Below are 18893 nucleotides of genomic sequence, written 5' to 3' on the forward strand. Positions count from 1 at the left end.
TATTTTCTAATTTTATGTCTAGTTGATCTGTCTCTTGTTGAAAGTGGGTTATTGAAGTCCCCTACTATTATCGTCTTGCTATTTCTCCTTTTGTGCTCATTAACATTTGCTTTATATATTTACATGCTTCAATGTTGGGTGCATTGTCTCTTGTGACAGTTTTTGACTTGAAGTCTACTTTATCTGACATAAGTATAGCCAATCTTCCTCTCTTTTGATTACCATTTGCATAGATGTAACATCTTTTTCCATTGTGTACTAAATAACATGGATATATAAAGTGAAATTGCAAACCAAAAATACACAGATATCAGCATTTATACTTGCTGATAGCTGATATAGTTACCTTTACTAGACATCATTATTTCTACATAAGTGTTTGAGTAGCTATCTTGTATTCTTTCATTTCAATCTGAGCCCTTTAGCATTTCTTTTAGGGTAGGGTTACTGGTAACAAACTCTTTCAGCTTTTGTTTATCTGGGATGTCTTAATTTCTCCCTCGATTTTTGAAGGACAGGTATACAATTCTTAGTCAGTAGTTCTTTCTTTTTCTTGCAGCATCTTAAATGTTATCCCTTGACTTCTGGCTTCCATGGTTTCTGATGAGAAATTGGCTGCTAATCTTACTGAAGATCCTTCATAGGTGATGTGTCACTTCTCCCTCATTGCTTTCAAGATTCTTTGTCTTTGTTTTGTTTTGTTTTTTAATAGCTCAAATATGATGTCTTGATGTGAATCTCATTGGGTTTGACCTATTGTAATTACTTGTACTTCTTGGATATGCAGATTTATGCCTTTCATCAAATTTGGGAAGTTTTCTGCCATTATTTCTTCAAATATTCTTTTTGTCTCTTTCTCTTCTCTCCTTCTGATACTCCCACAATGTACATGTTGGTCTGCTTGTTTGTGTTATACATGCCCCTTAGGCTCTGTTCATTTTTCTTTATTATTTTTTTTCTGTTCCTCAGGTTGGATATTTTCAACTGTCCTACCTTCAAGTTCACTGATTCTTTCTTCTGCCTGCTCAAGTTTGCTGTTGAACCCACTTAATAAATTTTTCACTTAACTTACAGTACTTTTCAGCTTCAGAATTTCTTTTGACTCCTTTTTATAATTTTTATCTCTCTACTGACATTCTCATTTTGATCATACATTGTTTTCTTAATTTCCTTTAGCTCTTTGCCTGTGGTTTCCCTTAGTTATTTCAGCATATTTAAGATAGTTGTTTTAAAGTCTTTACCTAATAAGTCTAATATCTGTGCTGCCTCAGGGACAAATTCTGTCCATTTATTTTGTTCTGTTGAATATTATAATGCTCTAACTCTGAAAATTAGATTCTTTTCCTATTTTAGGGTTTGAATTTTTTGTTTTACTCTTTGTTGAAGGCTGTAATAGTCCATTTGTTTAGTGACTTTCCAAAGCTTTTTTTGGAAAGACTGTACTAGTTTTCATGTGAGATCGCATATGTCTCTGTTCCTTCAGCTTTTGTTCAGCTAATGTTTTGATAGAGATTTACTTGACCTCTAGGAGTGAAAAAACAAACAAACAAAACCTTCTCCAGTCCTTACAGATTATTTCTGTGCTGGAGTACTTATTCAACACTTAGCCAGGCTTACACTGAGTCTGGAGATAATCCAAAGCTGAAGGCTTTGGGTCTTCTCTGGTCTTTACTGAGCATGTTCTATGCCCTGGGATGCACATAGCTTTTGCCCTGGGCATTTACATAGCATTCTACATTTCCCAGCATACACAGATGCTTTAGACTGCCCTAATTCCTCCAAGGAAATTCCCTTAGCTTTTCTTCCAGGCTTTAGATGGTTATTTTATGTATCAACTGTAATTTTTTTGCCCTAGGCAACTGCATTTGTTAGCCTAATAATGTTTTCAAGCAATGTGCACAGCTTTTCTGCCCAGAGTGAGTTCTGTGTTAGGTGGAACAGAGATGAGTGCCTGCATCAATCCTTCAGGTAGTTCCCAGACAGGTTGGAACAGACATATGTAACAATTTGTAAATAAGGCCTGCTATGATCCTTTTGTAACCAGAGACCAGGGGCTCCCGCTGGGAATGCAGGCTGTCTTCAGGATTGTCACTAACCTGAGCAGGGGTTGGATCAAGTGCAAGTAGAAATGCCACAAAACTTTCCTGTGATCCTAAAGTTGTCTTTTTCTTGATTCAATGTTCACTTGGTTGCAGTAAACTTTTCTGTTGTTCAGATTTTCAGATTTCTGACAGTTTCTGCTTGTATTTTGATATTTCTGTGGAGATGTGGGAACTTGGAGCTGCCTACTTCACCATTTTGCTGGATATCACCTATTATTTGTCATTAACTGTTTTAAAGCATTGCTTTTTAGTGACTACATGTTGTTCCATTGTATAGATGTACCATAACTTATTGTGAATGATGCCGTAATGAACATTTTTTCACATCTCTGATTAACTTTTTTAGCTTAGGATAAATTTCCAAAAGTAGAATAACTAAGTCAAAGGTTATGAACATTTTTCAGTCTCTTCACATTTATTGCCAAATTGCCCTGCAGAAGGTTTGCATCAATTTATTTTCCCACAAGCAGTATATGAGAGAGTATATTTCATCCCTCCCTTCCCTGTAATTTAATAGTTTTTCCCTATTTATTAGGCCAAAAATGACATCTTGTGGCTCTATCTGCTCTTTTAAGAATTCTTTACATGACTTGAATTTGAGTTCATTAATTGTTTTATTCCCTCAGTTTGTGATGTACTCCAGTTGTCCATTTCCTCAAATATATGGGCCAATGAACTTACACCATTCTTCTGATCAAGAATACATTTTCCCGCTCTCATAAATATCAAATTTGAATTTATTTTATAGTGAATCTGAATGGTGCCTACCCTAAGCTGGTGCCTTTCAGACCTGCAGGACGGCTGATCTCTCCACCTCTGCTACTCTCTGTGATTTTCAACATTCTTCTCAGCCTGGCCATGCATATTGCAGGCTTCATCCTGGTTCAGAGGCAGCCTTGGTATTCCGTGGAGATACACAGGTATGAGTACAGTCTCAACTTCTGCTTCTCACATTCTAATTTCTATCAAACATCCTCTGGCCAATATGATGGGAGGCAAACGGGTCTTCATTCTGCCAAAAGTTTTGGCTTTTTAAAGTCCCTTGGGCAAATTTTCAGTGATTATTTCTTCTCTGTAGTACAATTTAATGCTAATGAATGTGTCTTTCATTCATTAGCACTTATCTTTGTCTGTCTTATATGATAATGATCTATGACCATCTTTGATATCTAGGGTGGCCATGGATTATAGTTTGCCTGAGCAGCCCCAGTTTAAGTAGCCCAGTTTAAATTAAGTGATGTCCCAGTGAAATTATTAACATCTTTCCTTTTCACCTTCAAAACTATCCTTGTTATTTAAGTTATATATTCAGCTCACTTACAAATTATCAGAGATTTGTTGTTGTTGTTTATCGGGGGAACCTGCCCCCAATATTTCAACATAGGTTCTTTCTAATTTCCCTAAGTGTCTGCCGGCTGAGAAATAAAGAGAAAGAGTACAAAGAGAGGAATTTTGCAGCTGGGCCTCCGGGGTGACATCACATATCGGTAGGACCGTGATGCCCACCTGAGCTGCAAAACCAGCAGGTTTTTATTAAGGACTCCAAAAGGGGAGGGGGTGTGTGAACAGGGAGTAGGTCACAAAGATCACATGCTTCTGAGGCCAATAAAGATCACAAGGCAAAGGGTAAAGCAAAGATCATAAGGCAAAGGGTGAAATCAAAAGCTCCTGATAAGAGTCTATGTTCAGCTGTGCATGTATTGTCTTGATAAACATCTTAAGCAACAGAAAACAGGGTTCAAGAGCAGAGAACCTGTCTGACCCCAAATTCACCAGGGTGGGGTTTTTTCCCCACCCTAATAAGCCTGAGGGTACTGCAGGAGATCGGGGTGTATTTCAGTCCTTATCTCAACCGCATAAGACAGACACTCCCAGAGCAGCCATTTGTAGACCTCCCCCCAGGAATGCATTCCTTCTCCCCAGGGTATTAATTATTAATATTCCTTGCTAGGAAAAGAATTCAACGATATCTTCCCTACTTGCGTGTCCATTTATAGGCTCTCTGCAAGAAGAAAAACATGGCTCTATTCTGCCCGACCCTGTAGGCAGTCAGACCTTATGGTTGTCTTCCCTTGTTCCCTAAAATTGCTGTTATTCTGTTCTTTTTCAAGGTGCACTGATTTCATATTGTTCAAACACACATGTTTTACAATCAATTTGTACAATAGTGGTCCTGAGGTGATGTACATTCTCAGCTTACGAAGATAACAGGATTAAGAGATTAAAGTAAAACAGGCATAAGAAATTATAAGAGTATTATTTGGGAACTGATAAATGTCCATGAAATCTTCACAATTTATGTTTAGAGACTGCAGTAAAGACAGGCATAAGAAATTATAAAAGTATTAATTTTGGGAACTGATATATGTCCATATTAAAATGAAATCTTCACAATTTATGTTCCTCTGCCACAGCTCCAGCCAGTCCCACCATTCGAGGTCCCTGATTTCCTGCAACAGTTGTTGTTGCTGCTGTTATAGAGATGGAGTCTCTCTCTGTTGCCCAAGGTGGAGTGCAGTGGTGTGTTCTAGGCTCACTGCAACCTCTGCCTCTGGGTTCAAGCAATTATCCTGCCTCAGCCTCCCCACTAGCTGAGATTATAGGCACATGTTGCCATGTGTGGCTAATTTTTTTGTATTTTTAGTAGAGATGGTGTTTCACCATGTTGTCCAGGCTGGTCTCAAACTTCTGGCCTCAAGTGAACCACCCACCTCGGCCTCCTAGGGATTACAGGTGTGAGCCACCACACTCGGCCAAATTATCAGAGATATTATGCCACTTGAGGGAGGAATCGTGATTTACCAATCTCTTTCCCATATAGCCTTAATGAATGTGCATAATTTGTTGAATACGTAGTTGGCTGAATCTCTCTCTCTCTCTCTGTCTCTCTCTGTCTCTCTCAATGTATCCAAAATATGGGTCTATCTGTGTTTGTTGTTTTTTTCCCTATTTTTCAGTGTGTGTGTGTGTGTGTGTGTGTGTGTGTGTGTGTTTTCCAAAGCACAGGCAATTATAGAAGCATTGAGTGCCTGCTCTGGACACTGTTTGGTATGGAATCTTCTGGATACAAATGCTCCATAAAGCCTTGTCATCTTACTTCATTAGCTTCTTTGGTTTTCCCTCTTAGTGCCTGCACAGTACAAAATGAAAGCATCTCAGAGTTAACCATGTCTCCAACTGCTCCAGAAAAAATGGAAAGTAGTAGTGCCTTCACAAGTTTTGAGAACACTACAATCTGGTTCTTGGGAACAATCAACTGTATCATTGTGGCTGTTGTGTTCTCTAAAGGAAAACCATTTAGACAGCCAACTTATACAAACTGTGAGTAGAACTGTACTGGATCCGAGGTGAGAAGTCATCAGAGAGTAGAACAGACATGTCCAGGTCACTTAGGGAACAGCTGTAGAGTTGATTCTTATCTAGCATCTCTTGACTTCCACTCTAGGGCTCTGCAAATCACATCTTGCAGCCTCATTTTCATGGTTCTTTGCTCTTTCCTTCAAAGCTACATTAACTACTAGGGCTTCTTTCTCCCTTTCCTTCACCAGAAGTTTGCCTCTGGGTGTCTTTCTTGGGATCACTCCAAATTGAAAAGACCAATTTATTTCTCTACTTGTCAGTACTTGTCAGAATTCACCCTGGAAACAATGGAGAGAAGCGTAACAGAACTCAAGTGGATCCTGTCTCTTGCCATGAAGGCAATAGTCAGGGTGGCATTGTTGGTGGCAGGCTGCTAGTGGGTCCAGCCTGGAGGAACCTGACTAGAGAGGGTTATGGAGGCTCTCGGCCATAGTACTTCCCTCCTACTTCCTTACATTCTGGAGTGGGAAGGTATGTTTGGATGAGAAATGAGTGACCTGTTTAATCTTTGAGACATTTATTTGTATATCATCACTACTCTTCTTATTGAAAAAATTCAAAGCCCAAATTGAGTTCCTTTGTGAATATTTTCGTAAAAATTTATTTGTTCAGAGAAAATTATTTAGCTTTTCTTCTTCCTGGGATGAGGAAGCAGCTAAATACCTCTATATGATACCAATTTAAAAATTGGTTCATTGACAGGCTTCCTTTTTACCAGAAAATGATTTGAGGCAGATAATTTGCATTAAAGTGACTCAGATACTTGGATGTCTTCAAGGCATTTATTGAACACGTATTTTGTCAATGTTACCCTATGTAGATCTACTACCATTATTAATTGAAACTTAAAATGTGCATGTGAAAATTTTCACTTGCTTCAAGGACGTGCATAGAAATTATAGAAGTAAGACCCATTGCTTAGAAATGAATACTTTCCATCTAGTATTTGGATGTAGAAATCAAGTAAATTAAATCAGTGTTAATCTAGAATACATCTGTCAATATATGTGACATTTTTCACTCTGATTTATCAAAATAATACCTTGTGTTCTTGTTTCCTCAGATATATTTGTCCTTGTGCTGATAACACAGCTTGGTGTGTGTCTATTCATTCTATTTGCTGATATACCAGAATTATATAGACGTTTGGATGTAAGTCTAATCTTTGGGATATGATGATGCTTTACAGTTATGTAACAGTTTAACTTTAAAAAGCAGATCACAATTTCAATTGACATGATTTTTGGCACAAATTATTCTTTTGGGATGGCAGAGCTAAAAAAAAAAGTTAAATTTATCTATGTTTTTATTTAAACTGGTCAAGAAATAAAATTCTACCCAGTTTTGATTTCATGAGACTAAAGATAGCCTTTAAGTATTGAATACTTTAATTTTATTTTCCTCTTATTATTTAAGAGACAGGATCTCACTTTTTTGCCCAGTCTGGAGTGCCATGGTGCAATCGTAGCTCACTATAGCCTCAAACTTCTGAGCTCAAGCAATTCTCCCACTTCAGCCTCCCGAGTAGCTAGGACTGTAGAAGTGTGCCATGATGCCCAGCTAATTTTTTTAAAACAATTTTTGTAGAGATGAGGGCTTGCTATGTTGCCCAGGCTGGTCTCAAACTCCTGGCCTCAAGCTAGCCTCCTGCCTTGGCCTCCCAACGCGCTAGGCTTACAGGCTTGAGCCACCGCATCTGACCAAACATTTTTATTTTAAAAGATCTGCTATAAGATGAGATAATGTTCTTCTATATTTTCTCTTTCAAATATGAGAGAATTTTTTCCTAATTGCTTCTTTTTTTTGAAGTTGTTTAAAACTGTTTTGCCTGTAGCTTTTTTTTTGGTTATCATATATTTATGTATTTTTTTACGGCTTTAAAAATGTTTTCTGTGTTCATACTTAGTGTCTGTAAAACTTACTTTCCAAGAGCCATACTTTTCCTCATAAACTCTCTTATATTTTATAATATTGATACAGCTATAAAAACCCACAAGATACCAAAATTTTACATATCCAAGCCAGGGAAAAACATATTTTGATCCCCTTAACCTATCCTACTTTTATTACAATTTAATCATGGCTAAATGATCTTCAGATCAAGAAATGCAATATTGAAGAGATGACTAAAGAAACAGCTCTTTTAATTGAGTGCTTTGTATATCTGGTTGCCTCTCCATCTCAAAGATGAGTTTCATGAGGTCCAACAGTGTATCTTATTCATCCTTGTATTACCAGTGCCTTCCATAAAGAATGGCAAAAAATGACAAAGGAACAACTGACCGATCATTGCGTATCAGACTCCTAAATATAAACAAGCACTTAGAGCATACAGTGCGTTCCCAACCAGCAACACCTGCGCAAACCCACAGTGACATTTGGCATACTAACTAACATCTTTAGTTTGACATACTAATATATTTAGCATGAGTCTTTTTATTTTTGTAATTACATTACTGTGGTTAGCAGTGTAATTACCACTGTTGTTAAGTGCCTTCGTGAATTAAATTAAGTATTCATGGAAATAAGTAGGCTTTGCCCACTGGTCTTCTAAGTCAGTTAAAACTACTTAATCCTACAGAAGTTAAGGATGAGATGTGATGAGTCGAATGTCACTTTTTAATAGAAGAAGATTCTTACGGAAAGACTGGGTCCTCTGGTATAACGAAATAGAGAACATATCTAATTTGGAGAGAACCTGGGTAGGGTCATTGCCAGCATGACTGCAAAGGATTCTGCAAAGAATTATTGTTCACTTTTAAAACAATTATTTTTCCTATTATTACATAAAAATATATGTTCTTTTTAGAAAATGTAGAATGTGCAGGCAAGGAAAATTATAACACTATTCACTATAGTCTTCCTTCTTTTACAATTCATATATTATAAACATGTTGATTAATTTTTAGTTTTTTTTAAAAGGATGGAATCATGTTGTTTTGCAACCTAGAAACTGTTTACTTAAAAACTTATAAATTATTTAAATAGGGAACATATTCATTTGGTTCACAATTCAAATGTTTAAAAAGCCATATAGTGACAATCCCCATCCCATCTTAGATTCCCAGTTATCAGTTCCCCTCCCTGGAGGTAACCAATGACACCAGTTTATTTTACACACTTTGGGACATATTTTGTACATTCTTCTTCCACGTTTTTACATAAATAGTAGAAAACTATTATATTTGTTCAGGTCTTCTGAGATGTAGATGTCAAGTTGAGTTTAGTTATGCAAGAGATTTATTGGAAGAAATTCCTGGGGTGGGGGTAAGGGAATAGAAAGCCAGAGGAAGTGGGGAGAGGCATCACACTGTGATGTGGGTTTATCCTCAAAAAAGAAGGGAGGGAAGAAGGAGGGCTGGATGTGTAGCATCTCAGACTGCAGTACACTTCTAAGAAAGTCAGGCCAAAGTTGCCCATCAGGAGTTTCTACGTCTCGTAAGAATGAGTCTGATTAGAATATGTGCTGTCCTCATTTCTTGGCTATGTGCAGCTTATGACTTTAGATATGCTTTACAGTGGATGTGGTGGTGGATTCTGAGCATTACAGTTGGGGTATCCACCATTTATCCTCCCAGCAGCAGAAGATCTGAGTGGAAAATTTTCATGGCTGCTGCAACACATACATTGTCCTGCACCTTGCTTCTGTCATATAACAGTATTAATTGTTCCATATCAGTACATACATTTTCCTCATTCTTTTTAATGCTAATATAATATTTTATTTTATGTAAATGCATATTATGTATATGTCATTTGTATACCATGCGTCATATGTAGTCCCACATTGATAGACATTTAAGATGTTTCCAAGTTTTTATTATTGCAAACAAAGCTGCAATAAAAATATTATTGTGCATATATCATTTTAGCCATATACAAGTATATTTCTCAGATAAATTCCTAGAAGTGGATTTGAATTTTTAACTTTGAGAACACTGTCCTCTATGGAACTGTTTCAGTTTTTACTCCCACTAATGTATGAGGCAATGCGTAAGTCAGTGCCAGGTACAATGGGATGCCCTTGGCACTTTTTCATTCATTAATTCACCCACTGATTCACTCATTCACCATACGTATATATCAGGCATGTGCCTGGAAAGGGTTGGGGAAGACACAGAGAAAATGGGCAAAGGGACAGGTCATGACAAGCTTGATTTCAGCTCCACTTGCTCCTTTGGCAAGTGCCCTTGTGAGGGCACACTGTGCAGCTGGATGCACAGTCCTGAGGGTGAAGCCCTGAGCCAGTGCTAAAGGCAGGGCTTGGCTGGGGAGAGATGTGACACCAGGGAGAAGAGGGCAATGCTGCCCAGTTGTGAAGGTTTGACATGTGTACCCTCAGGCCTCCTGGGGATAAAGCCACATTCCTGCCTCCCTTCTGAAAACAAAACAAAGCAAGCAAACAAAAAGTGATTTTACTATTTTTTTCTAATCGCAAAATGACCAAAGTTGTTTTAGGAAATTTAGAAATTATAGAGAAACACACACATCACAAGAAAAAAAAAAAAGATAAAGAAGAAAAGCAACACTCATAACCCCCAAATCATTAGCATCATGAGTTTAAACTTTCCGTACTTTTTCTGTGCATACAAGCATAGAAGTTCTTTATATATATAAGATTTATATAACATACACACATATATATTACATATGAGATTTATAACCTATGAAAATGTATACTGTGAACGTGTGAACATGTTTCCAGCATCTGCCTGTCTTCAGACTAACTGTGCTTCATCATCTCCCTCCAGCTGCTCTGCACTCCCATCCTGTGGAGGGTCTCCATTGTCATCATGCTCAGCTTGAATTTCATTGTGTCCCTTGTGGCCGAGGTAAGTGTGCTGATCTTGGGCTGCTGGTCTTGTGTGTGTGCACGCATGTGTGTAGGGGGACTTCTTTGGGACTCTGAAAACAACAACTTTAGCTGACATGGACTCAGCAGTGCAGGGGCTCCCTTCCTTCACAGTATAAGCAATGGTGCCTTCCTCTGATGAGTCCCAAGCAGGACATTAGTTTTCCCATCTGTCAAGTAGGGCGGGGGAGAATGGAATTATGATCTCTAAGGTCCTATTCATTTCTACAGTTTCCAAATAAAGACCCAACACAATTTACTTTTTAAAATTGAGATGTGATTCACGCACCATAAAATTCACCCTTTTAAAGTACACAATTCAGTGGTTTTTAGTACACTCACTGAGTTGTACAACCATTAACACTACTTAATTGCAGAACATTTTCATCATCGCTAAAGAAATCCTGTACCTACTAGCCGTTGCTCTTCATTGCCCCTTCCACCTTCTCCTGGGCCTTGGTAATCACTATTCTACTTTCTGACTGTGTAGATTTGACTTCTCTGGACATTTCATGTAAGTGAAACCATACAATATGTGACCTTTTGTGTGTGGCTTCTTTCACTTAACTCGTATCACTTTTGCCTTACAGATGGGAAATGACATTCATAGTGAGCTTTTCTGGCTTTCATTCTCCAGCTTCCTTCCATTTGCTCCACTTTCCAGCTTTTATTCTTCAGCTCCCCTGTGCTCCATTTCCTCAGTGAAATGAACTTGTGCTCCTGCTTGCCTTCTCCACGTGATGCACGCTCTCCCCACTCAGTACTACCAGACACGATCTCCATTCTTCAAAGCCTGTTGTTAGGCAGGGGTGCCCTGGAAAGGCATTTATGAACAAAGGAGAGGTGAGGTGCAGAATTCCATCTGTCTCTATTTCTGCTCTGAGTTACAGAACTAGAATTGTTCCAGCAAATGGAGTGTTCATGGTGAGCTGTGAGAACCTACAGCCTGACTTCCCTGCAGTATTGTGCAGGCAGCACCTTAAAGAGCCCTCCTGCTTACTCCTATGCAGAGTGAAGGCTGCACAGGAGCTGGTGGCAGAACAGGACATAGAATTTCAGTACTGGACCTTCTCTCTATATGCTAAACAAGAGCTTCTCAAACTTGAGTGGGCATCAGAATCACCCAGGAGGCTTGTTAAAACACACATTGCCAAGCCCTACCCGCAGTGTGTCTGATTCAGTAGGCCTAGAAGAAGTGCAGAAGTTAGCATTTCTAACAGGTTGTCAGGGGATTTTAATGTGACTAGTTCAGAGATCACACTTTGAGAAGCAATATGCTAAACCATATGGTCTCTAAAGCAACCAGATTAATAAAAGAGCATTATCACGGGTGTCCTCAGACCCAATGGCAGAATGATGGTCTTTGCCCTTTAAAGGAGAATCTAATGTGTACATCTTATTCCTGTTCATGATCACAGGATTTCCTCTGTCTGGTGTATCTTTCCTCCATTTCTGCGTATTAAAGTGCTATTCCATCCTCTACAGCACAGCTGTCGTAGTCTCTTCATGTATCTTTCCTGATCTCTGGATCAGGTAGGCCAAGTAATGACTTAACTAACAGTGGCTTAAATAATAAAGATGTTTATTGACTCAAGAAGATTGAAGGTAGGTGGCTTCAGGACTGGCTTAGTAACTCAGTAGTGTCACTGGGAATCCACACGCTTTCACCTTTCTGTTCTACTATCCTTCCATGTGGTCTTTCATGTTTGTGCTTGTGATTATGGTGCCCAGATAGCTTCCACAGAGCTGGACTTTACATCTGTTTTCAGTGCAGGAAGAAAACGGAAGGAGAGACCACAGCAAGCCAATTTCCATCAAGTCTGAACTTTTTCTTGGGAAACAAACTTTTCCTGAAGCTCACCAGCAGACTTCCTTTTATGCTTTATCGATTAGACTTGTGTCTCATGGTCATCATGAGTAGAAAAAGATTCTGGGAAAGTGGATCCATGTCAAAAGTTAGACAGTTTGGCTTAGACCATTTATTATCATTATTTTTCCCTTTTAGGTGGGCAGGGAAGAGTTGGGAGGGAATGGGCTGTATGGTAATTAAGTATCAAAGTCTTCCTTAAAATCCTCTAGCAGGAAGTTCTTACTTTTTCAGCATATTTGCAGTTAAGACCACAAGCTCAGGGGTAATCTACGTGGGTGGGTTCGAATCCTGGCTCTACCACTTTCTTGCTATCTGACTTTGGGCAAATTATTCCACTTATCTAATCTCTGATCAGCCCTGAAAATAAACAGGTTTTGAGTAGGACCTTATCCTTACTATGCCAATGCTCATGATCGAACCTCCAGCTGAGAGGCATGAGAGCTAGTGTGGATAGCTTTAATTGCCCCCACCTTTAAAACAATTATTGATATGTTTATATAGGTATGCTTGTGTGTATGAGTTATTTGAGTAGCCAGTCAGAAGAGCTCATGTGGTGAAATTTTTTTAAAGAAATGTCTCACCAAGGCTTTCCTTTTTTTCTAGTTGTATTTTAGTCCATTCTCCCACTGCTGTGAACAAATACCTGAAACGGGGTAATTTATGAAGGAAAGAGGTTTAACTGGCTCATGGTTTTGCAGGCTGTACAGGAAGCATGGCTGGGGAGGCCTCAGGAAACTTTCAATCATGGCAGAAAGCAAAGGAGAAGCAGGCAGTTCCCGAGCAGGAGGAAGAGAGAGAAGGGGAAGGTGCTACACACTTTTAAACAATCAGATCTCATGAGAACTCACTCACTATCACAAGAACAACAAGGAGGAAATCCACCCCTATGATCCAATCACCTCCCACTCAGCCCTTCCTGCAACGTTGGGGATTATAATTCAGCATGAGATTTGGATGGAGACACAAATTCAAATCATGTCACTAGTTCTGCCTTGTATTTATAATGTGCAGTAATAGGACAGATCACCTCTCTATAGTTTCCTCTTCCAGAGCAGCAAGGTGATACAGGTCATCATAGCTCCAGAACTAAAAAACACTCAAGGCAAGACATAGAGATGGAGAGCACTAAAGTTTCTCTCTCTCTCTCTCTCTCTCTCTCTCTCTCTCTCCTCTGTGTGTGTGTGTGTGGTTTCATCTATTTTGTTTTAAGGCTTCCTAAGGTTTCCTGGAAGTAAGATTTTAAAACCTTTGCTTAATGCTCCTGCCTTATCCCAGCTCTAAGAACTACTGTTTTCATGTTAATTAAGGAGGACGAGAAACCCTTGCTGCAGGAAAGTAGAATAACTCATCTGGCTAAGTTTCCAAGAGGCTGAGATGGCTATATGGATCTTTAACAGCCCGGCAGCCAGCAGATGGTCAGTTATCACAGGAATAATTCAGACCAGCTATTCTCTATCCTTTCATGGGCAGTGGAACCCAAATGGCAAAAAAGGGTAGATTTTAGGAAAACTACTATCTCTGGCAAAGTTTCTTATAGAATCTCGCAGAATTCTGCGAATTCCATCCAAAGATGGACACGAAAATCAGTTCTAATTCTGTGGGACAGTTTCACGTCCCATATTTTTTCTTTGTTTCTTTCACAATAACCTCTAAGATGGTCAGTCTTTGTGAGCAAACATGATAAAAGTGGAAAATTAATATGATAACCTCTCATGAGTTATAAGTTATAACTTGGGCTCTATTCAAGGCTTACTCTAACTCATGAAATAAAATGGCATTGCAAAATGTTTTCAAAGAGACATATCTTTTGTAATCTTAAAATTGTATTTCAGTGAAGGTGAAGGTTAGAGGCATGTGTGAACAGGACCACAGTGCAGAGCCATTTGTTAAATGAGTAGTTCTGAAGGGTAGGCAAAGGGAGAGAGCTATGCCCTGCCGTGCCCTATATTGTAAAGGGAGTTATATAAGCCTTACAACAAACATAAGGAAGGGATTATTCTAATCACTGAGACGTGGATAGAGTGACTAATTTGCTCATAATAGGTGTCAGAGCTGGGACCCAAATCCAGATCTGTTCAACTCCAAGACTGGCCTGTGTGAAATTAAATATGCAGTGATATGTCAGGGTATATAAAAAACATGTCATATATGGGCCACATCTTTATATAGGGTCAATTGTGTTTAGTATTTAGTAGTAAGTAATTTTAAATGTCATTTTATATTAAATAAAATATAGATGTGCTATAGAGTGAAACATAGAATTTGAATGATTTTAAATTTAGTTTAGATGTGAGATTCAAAAGAAACTTCATTTTTGAGGCAAGCCATTTCAAGTTATGTTCCCAGAGTCTTGAAATGTTGTACCTCTTACTTCTCCCACAGAAGTTACTTCAGTAGAAACATTTGAGAAACCAATACCTGTCCAATGAAACCACCTTAGATTGGTCCAGCGGTCAAGCTCTTTGTCAAGCTGGATCTAAGCAACCATTGCAGTAGTGATGCAGGCAGTCAAGTACAGCCTGTGGAGGGCTGTAGCCTCAAAACACTCAACCCTTGATGGTAAAAAGTAATTCTTTTATTTTGCAGGAGGCCATTATTGAAAATCGAGCCCTGTGGATGATGATTAAAAAATGTTTTGGCTATCAGTCAAAAAGCCAGTATCGGATATGGCAGAGGGACTTGGCAAATGACTCTAGTTGGCCCCCACTAAACCAAACCTCCCACTCTGACAGGCCGGAGTGTGGCAGAGGAGTGTCTTATAGCAATCCAGTATTTGAGAGCAATGAAGAACAACTTTAAAGGACATGTGATATCCAAGTTGATATTACAGAGAAAAACAATGACGAAAGGGATCAGTTTCATTGATTTTAAGAAATGAGACTCTTGTAACATCAGCTGGAGTTTTGGGGCTACCTATCAAATCATGGTGACAAACTAAAGTCTATTTGATAAAATACTTTCTACAGAGAAGAACATTGACCCAGAAGAGTGCTCTCCTCTTGGCTTCTGAAGGTATTGGAGGCATTCAGTGAAGGCAAGAGTGGGCCAAGAATTGCTATGGGCCAAGAGACAAGTAGGCTAAAGGGGAAACGTATGTGATCTTTCCTCTTAGGACAGGACAATACTTTCCTTTTTATAAAAATGAATTGAGGGGAAGTAGTACTGTGTATACTCTTGGAGTTGTAATATGTTAAAGATCAGTTTTGAGTTTTTACTTCATCGATGGAAAAACTAATGCATGGAAAACATTACACCAATCTTCACTGTCTGGGTTCCTTTTCTCTGTAGTACTTTTCAGATTTGAGGCTTTTTCTTCTGTTTCTGGCCTTACCCAACATATTATTAAGGATAAGCTTAGCCTATGCTGCAATAAAAAACAACTTTCAGATATCAGTGCCTTAACACACAAGTGCTTCTTTCATGATCCAGGTGACACTCTGGAACTGCCATTCTTACAGCAGTGACTGCTTCAACCTGATGGCTCCATCAACTCGATGCAAGGATTCTGTGTTGACTGTGATAGGGGAAGGAATAGGCTGGAGATCACATGTGGGCTCTTCACTGCCTCACCCCAAAAGTGGCACACATTGCTTTCCCTACTCATATCTTGTTAGTCAAGGGTTTGGCCAGGGAGCTGGAAAGTGCAGTCTCCTGTGTTTAGGGATGCTTCATGGGCTTATGAGCTGTCACTACACAGGGCCCCATGCTTAGAAGGGCCCCACACTTGCTTTAACACTCTGCTGCTTCCTTCTTAAAATTCTTAATTTTTGAACAAGGGTCCCCATATTTTCATTTTATACCAGGCCCCACAAATGATAGAGTTGGTCTGGAACGTAGTCCTGGGAAGGAGAGGAAAATAACAGATCAGAAAGCATGAGTGCTGTCCACTACAGTCCACTTCTCCTAACACCAGTAACTTATCCTACGTTTTAGGAATCTCTCATGTCACATGGCCAACTCCAGAAATTTTCACTCCTGTGCTTGATTATTTTTGAGAAACATTAGTCTCATGCTACAGCATTATATGGCACTATAGATGGAAGTTCTTACACAACCAGTACATTTTTTTAAAGTTTGTGGCTTCAGATTCTAGAAAACTAAAATGTTCCTTATTTTATCACGATTACAATTTGGTTATATTTGATTTGTTCAGCACAAGGAAGACTCAGGTTTCTGTTAGCTTAGGAGACAACACTGAAGTCTAGGAGCACACCTACACATAATATTTTAAGGCAAAAGCAAAATTTTTATTATGAGCATCAAATCCTAGGTGAATGTTCTGATCAGGGGATAAGTGTCCTGGCCCAGGCTGGCTTTGGAAGTTATCAGTAGCATTTGCAAGCATTCCTTCCCCGCAACTGAGCCCTTGAGCAGGGTTGATGGCTCTATGATTGCAGCTGATTCTAGGAACATGGTGTCTCCCAGCCATGAAGGTACCCTGTTACTTCTGGTTTTAAAATAGGGCATGAAGATATTTTAGTGTTTCAAGACTGCAGAATCACTGTCTTTTTTGGTACAGAAAGAAATGTTTCCTTTTGCAAAGCCAGCCTCAGCAATGATATGGCAGTTCTGAATGTCCTTCTCTTAAAGTGTTTCTCATTTTCTGAAAGTAGAGGGTTATAGGCAGGGGCAAGCTAGAGATGGTCTGTGACCTAGTCACGAGCAAGATCCGCCTGCACAGTTCATACTTAAATGTGCCCTTTGCTAAGTGCGTTCACCTCCACTAACTCACCTGAATTGTACAATTGTCCCATGACTCAACAAGGAAGGGCTTATCATCTCCACCATACGGATGAGAAAGCTGAGATTCAGTAATGGCAAGAGCAGATCTAGGCCTCAAATACAGATCTTCTGAGCAAACCTTATATTGCTTCCAAATACTTCCAAATTCCGGAGTTCCAGCAGGGCAGGTTGCTTAGTATGATCTCACAGTCAAGCAAAGAATGGGCAGCCCTTTGCTAATACCAGGCCCTCTGTTCAAATGAATGCCAGGCATCCTGCCAGGCCTGGGCTACAGGTGTATTAAAAACAAAACAAAACCAAACAAAACCAAAAAATGATTGTCTTTCTGAGACTTTGAGTTGCTCTTGCCTTGATCCTAAGTGATTCTATCCCTAGCAAAGGCTGGCAGGGAACAGGAATAAAAGAATCTAGTCCACTAGTCAAGGAGCCATAAAATCTTTGGGAAAAGAGACTCATTTTGAAGACTGTATTCCTGGGATTAACTACATCTTAGAAGCAGTAATTGAAGGAACAGGGAGTGCCTAGCCTGGAAAAAAAACAGTCAGGGGACTGTGAAGGGTTTCCTGAGAAAGAAGGATCCGACTTGTGCCAGGTGGTATGAGAAGGCAAAACCAGGACAAGTGGGTAAAGATCACAGTGGGGATGGCTTCAGGCCATCTGCCCTAACCACTGTCCTAACAGCCAGCACTGATAGCAGTGGAATGTACTCTATGACATTGGAGGAACAAGTGGCTATTCAAAGGCCAAGTAGAGAAGGAAGTCAGGTATCAGATGAAACTCAATTACCTGCAAGATCTCTTTCAAGCTTGATACACCCAGTGTCTCAGTCTTATGCTGTGATGTGAACCTTTTTTTTTTTTTTTTTTTTGAGATGGAGTCTCGCTCTGTCACCCAAGCTAGAGTGCAGTGGCACGATCTCGGCTCACTGCCAGCTCCGCCTCCCAGATTCATACCATTCTCCTGCCTCAGCCTCCCAAGTAGCTGGGACTACAGGTGCCTGCCACCATGCCCAGCTAATTTTTTGTATTTTTAGTAGAGACAGAGTTTCACCGTGTTAGCCACGGTGGTTTCGATCTCCTGACCTTGTGATCCACCTGCCTCGGCCTCCCAAAGTGCTGGGATTACAGGCATGAGCCACCGGATGTGAACTATTTTCTACTGCTACCCACACAGAATACCAGACTGACACTCATGGGAGGATGGGCTCTGGAGGGAGGGCTCCCAGCCTTGTCAGATCCGATTGTGTGGACATATAGACTCAATTGCCCTGTACCTTGAAAGGGGACCCCTAATGGAGATAAGATCCTAGGAAAGTGGTGCAGAATGGGGGTCCTGATTGTCAGATTGAAGCTGGGGGAATACTTCTGATTTGTGAATTTTCTTAAAGAGAGGTGTTAAAAAACTTTGCATGAAAGAGCATGGGAGAGTGCCCTAAACTTGAGGGCAGAGCAACCTGTTATCAATACACTTTCTTGACCAGAGTCTGAAGGAGAAAAGAACACAGTCACATAGTCCAAATCATTTGAGACGGTGCCCTGTATGTTCATCCCAAGGCATCTAGCTCTTACCCACAGAGAACCCTGACTCTGGGCTTCCCTCACTAAATATGTCTGTGACATCTGTATCCTTATGTGCTTATGGAAATGTTCACGTACACACCTGCAGATGTGATGACTGAAAAAAACGATTATTTATTCAGCGCTTTGTATTTAGTTTATGCTATAATAAATTCAGTTGTTATAAAAATCAATCTCTGTCTCTGCAGTGGAGTCTTTCACTCTGTCTAATGGTGTGGTTTACTCCAGTAATGTTGAATCAAACAACATCTTTACAAAGTTCCAGGCATTTTCTAACACCACAGATGCTATTATTCTCTGCTTTATACACAGGGCATTAGAGTTTACAAAATACTTTCATCTTGTTCTCTCATTTAAGCCTTGTTAACAACCTTAGGAGGAAAGAAAGG

At 39.6% G+C, this 18893-nt stretch overlaps 1 protein-coding gene across 7 annotated transcripts in view; it reads left to right on the forward strand.

The window, feature by feature from the left end:
• The first annotated feature begins 59 nt into the window (after positions 1-59).
• LOC116464146 (probable cation-transporting ATPase 13A4) overlaps positions 60-18893 on the forward strand; it is a 31831-nt gene continuing 12997 nt past the window's right edge. The window contains exons 1-6 of one of the 7 annotated variants that reach the window (XM_032147421.2): positions 65-3022; positions 5230-5423; positions 6526-6614; positions 10214-10294; positions 10692-10828; positions 14771-14888. In XM_032147421.2, coding sequence (XP_032003312.1) covers positions 2961-3022; positions 5230-5423; positions 6526-6614; positions 10214-10294; positions 10692-10796 — 531 coding nt within the window. In that variant the 5' untranslated portion in view covers positions 65-2960 and the 3' untranslated portion in view covers positions 10797-10828; positions 14771-14888. The other 6 variants (XM_058434989.1, XM_032147420.2, XM_032147419.2 and 3 more) reach the window with 6 other exon arrangements.

The sequence above is a fragment of the Hylobates moloch genome, unplaced genomic scaffold (genome assembly GCF_009828535.3).
Source record: "Hylobates moloch isolate HMO894 unplaced genomic scaffold, HMol_V3 SCAFFOLD_216, whole genome shotgun sequence".
Lineage (NCBI taxonomy): Eukaryota > Metazoa > Chordata > Mammalia > Primates > Hylobatidae > Hylobates > Hylobates moloch.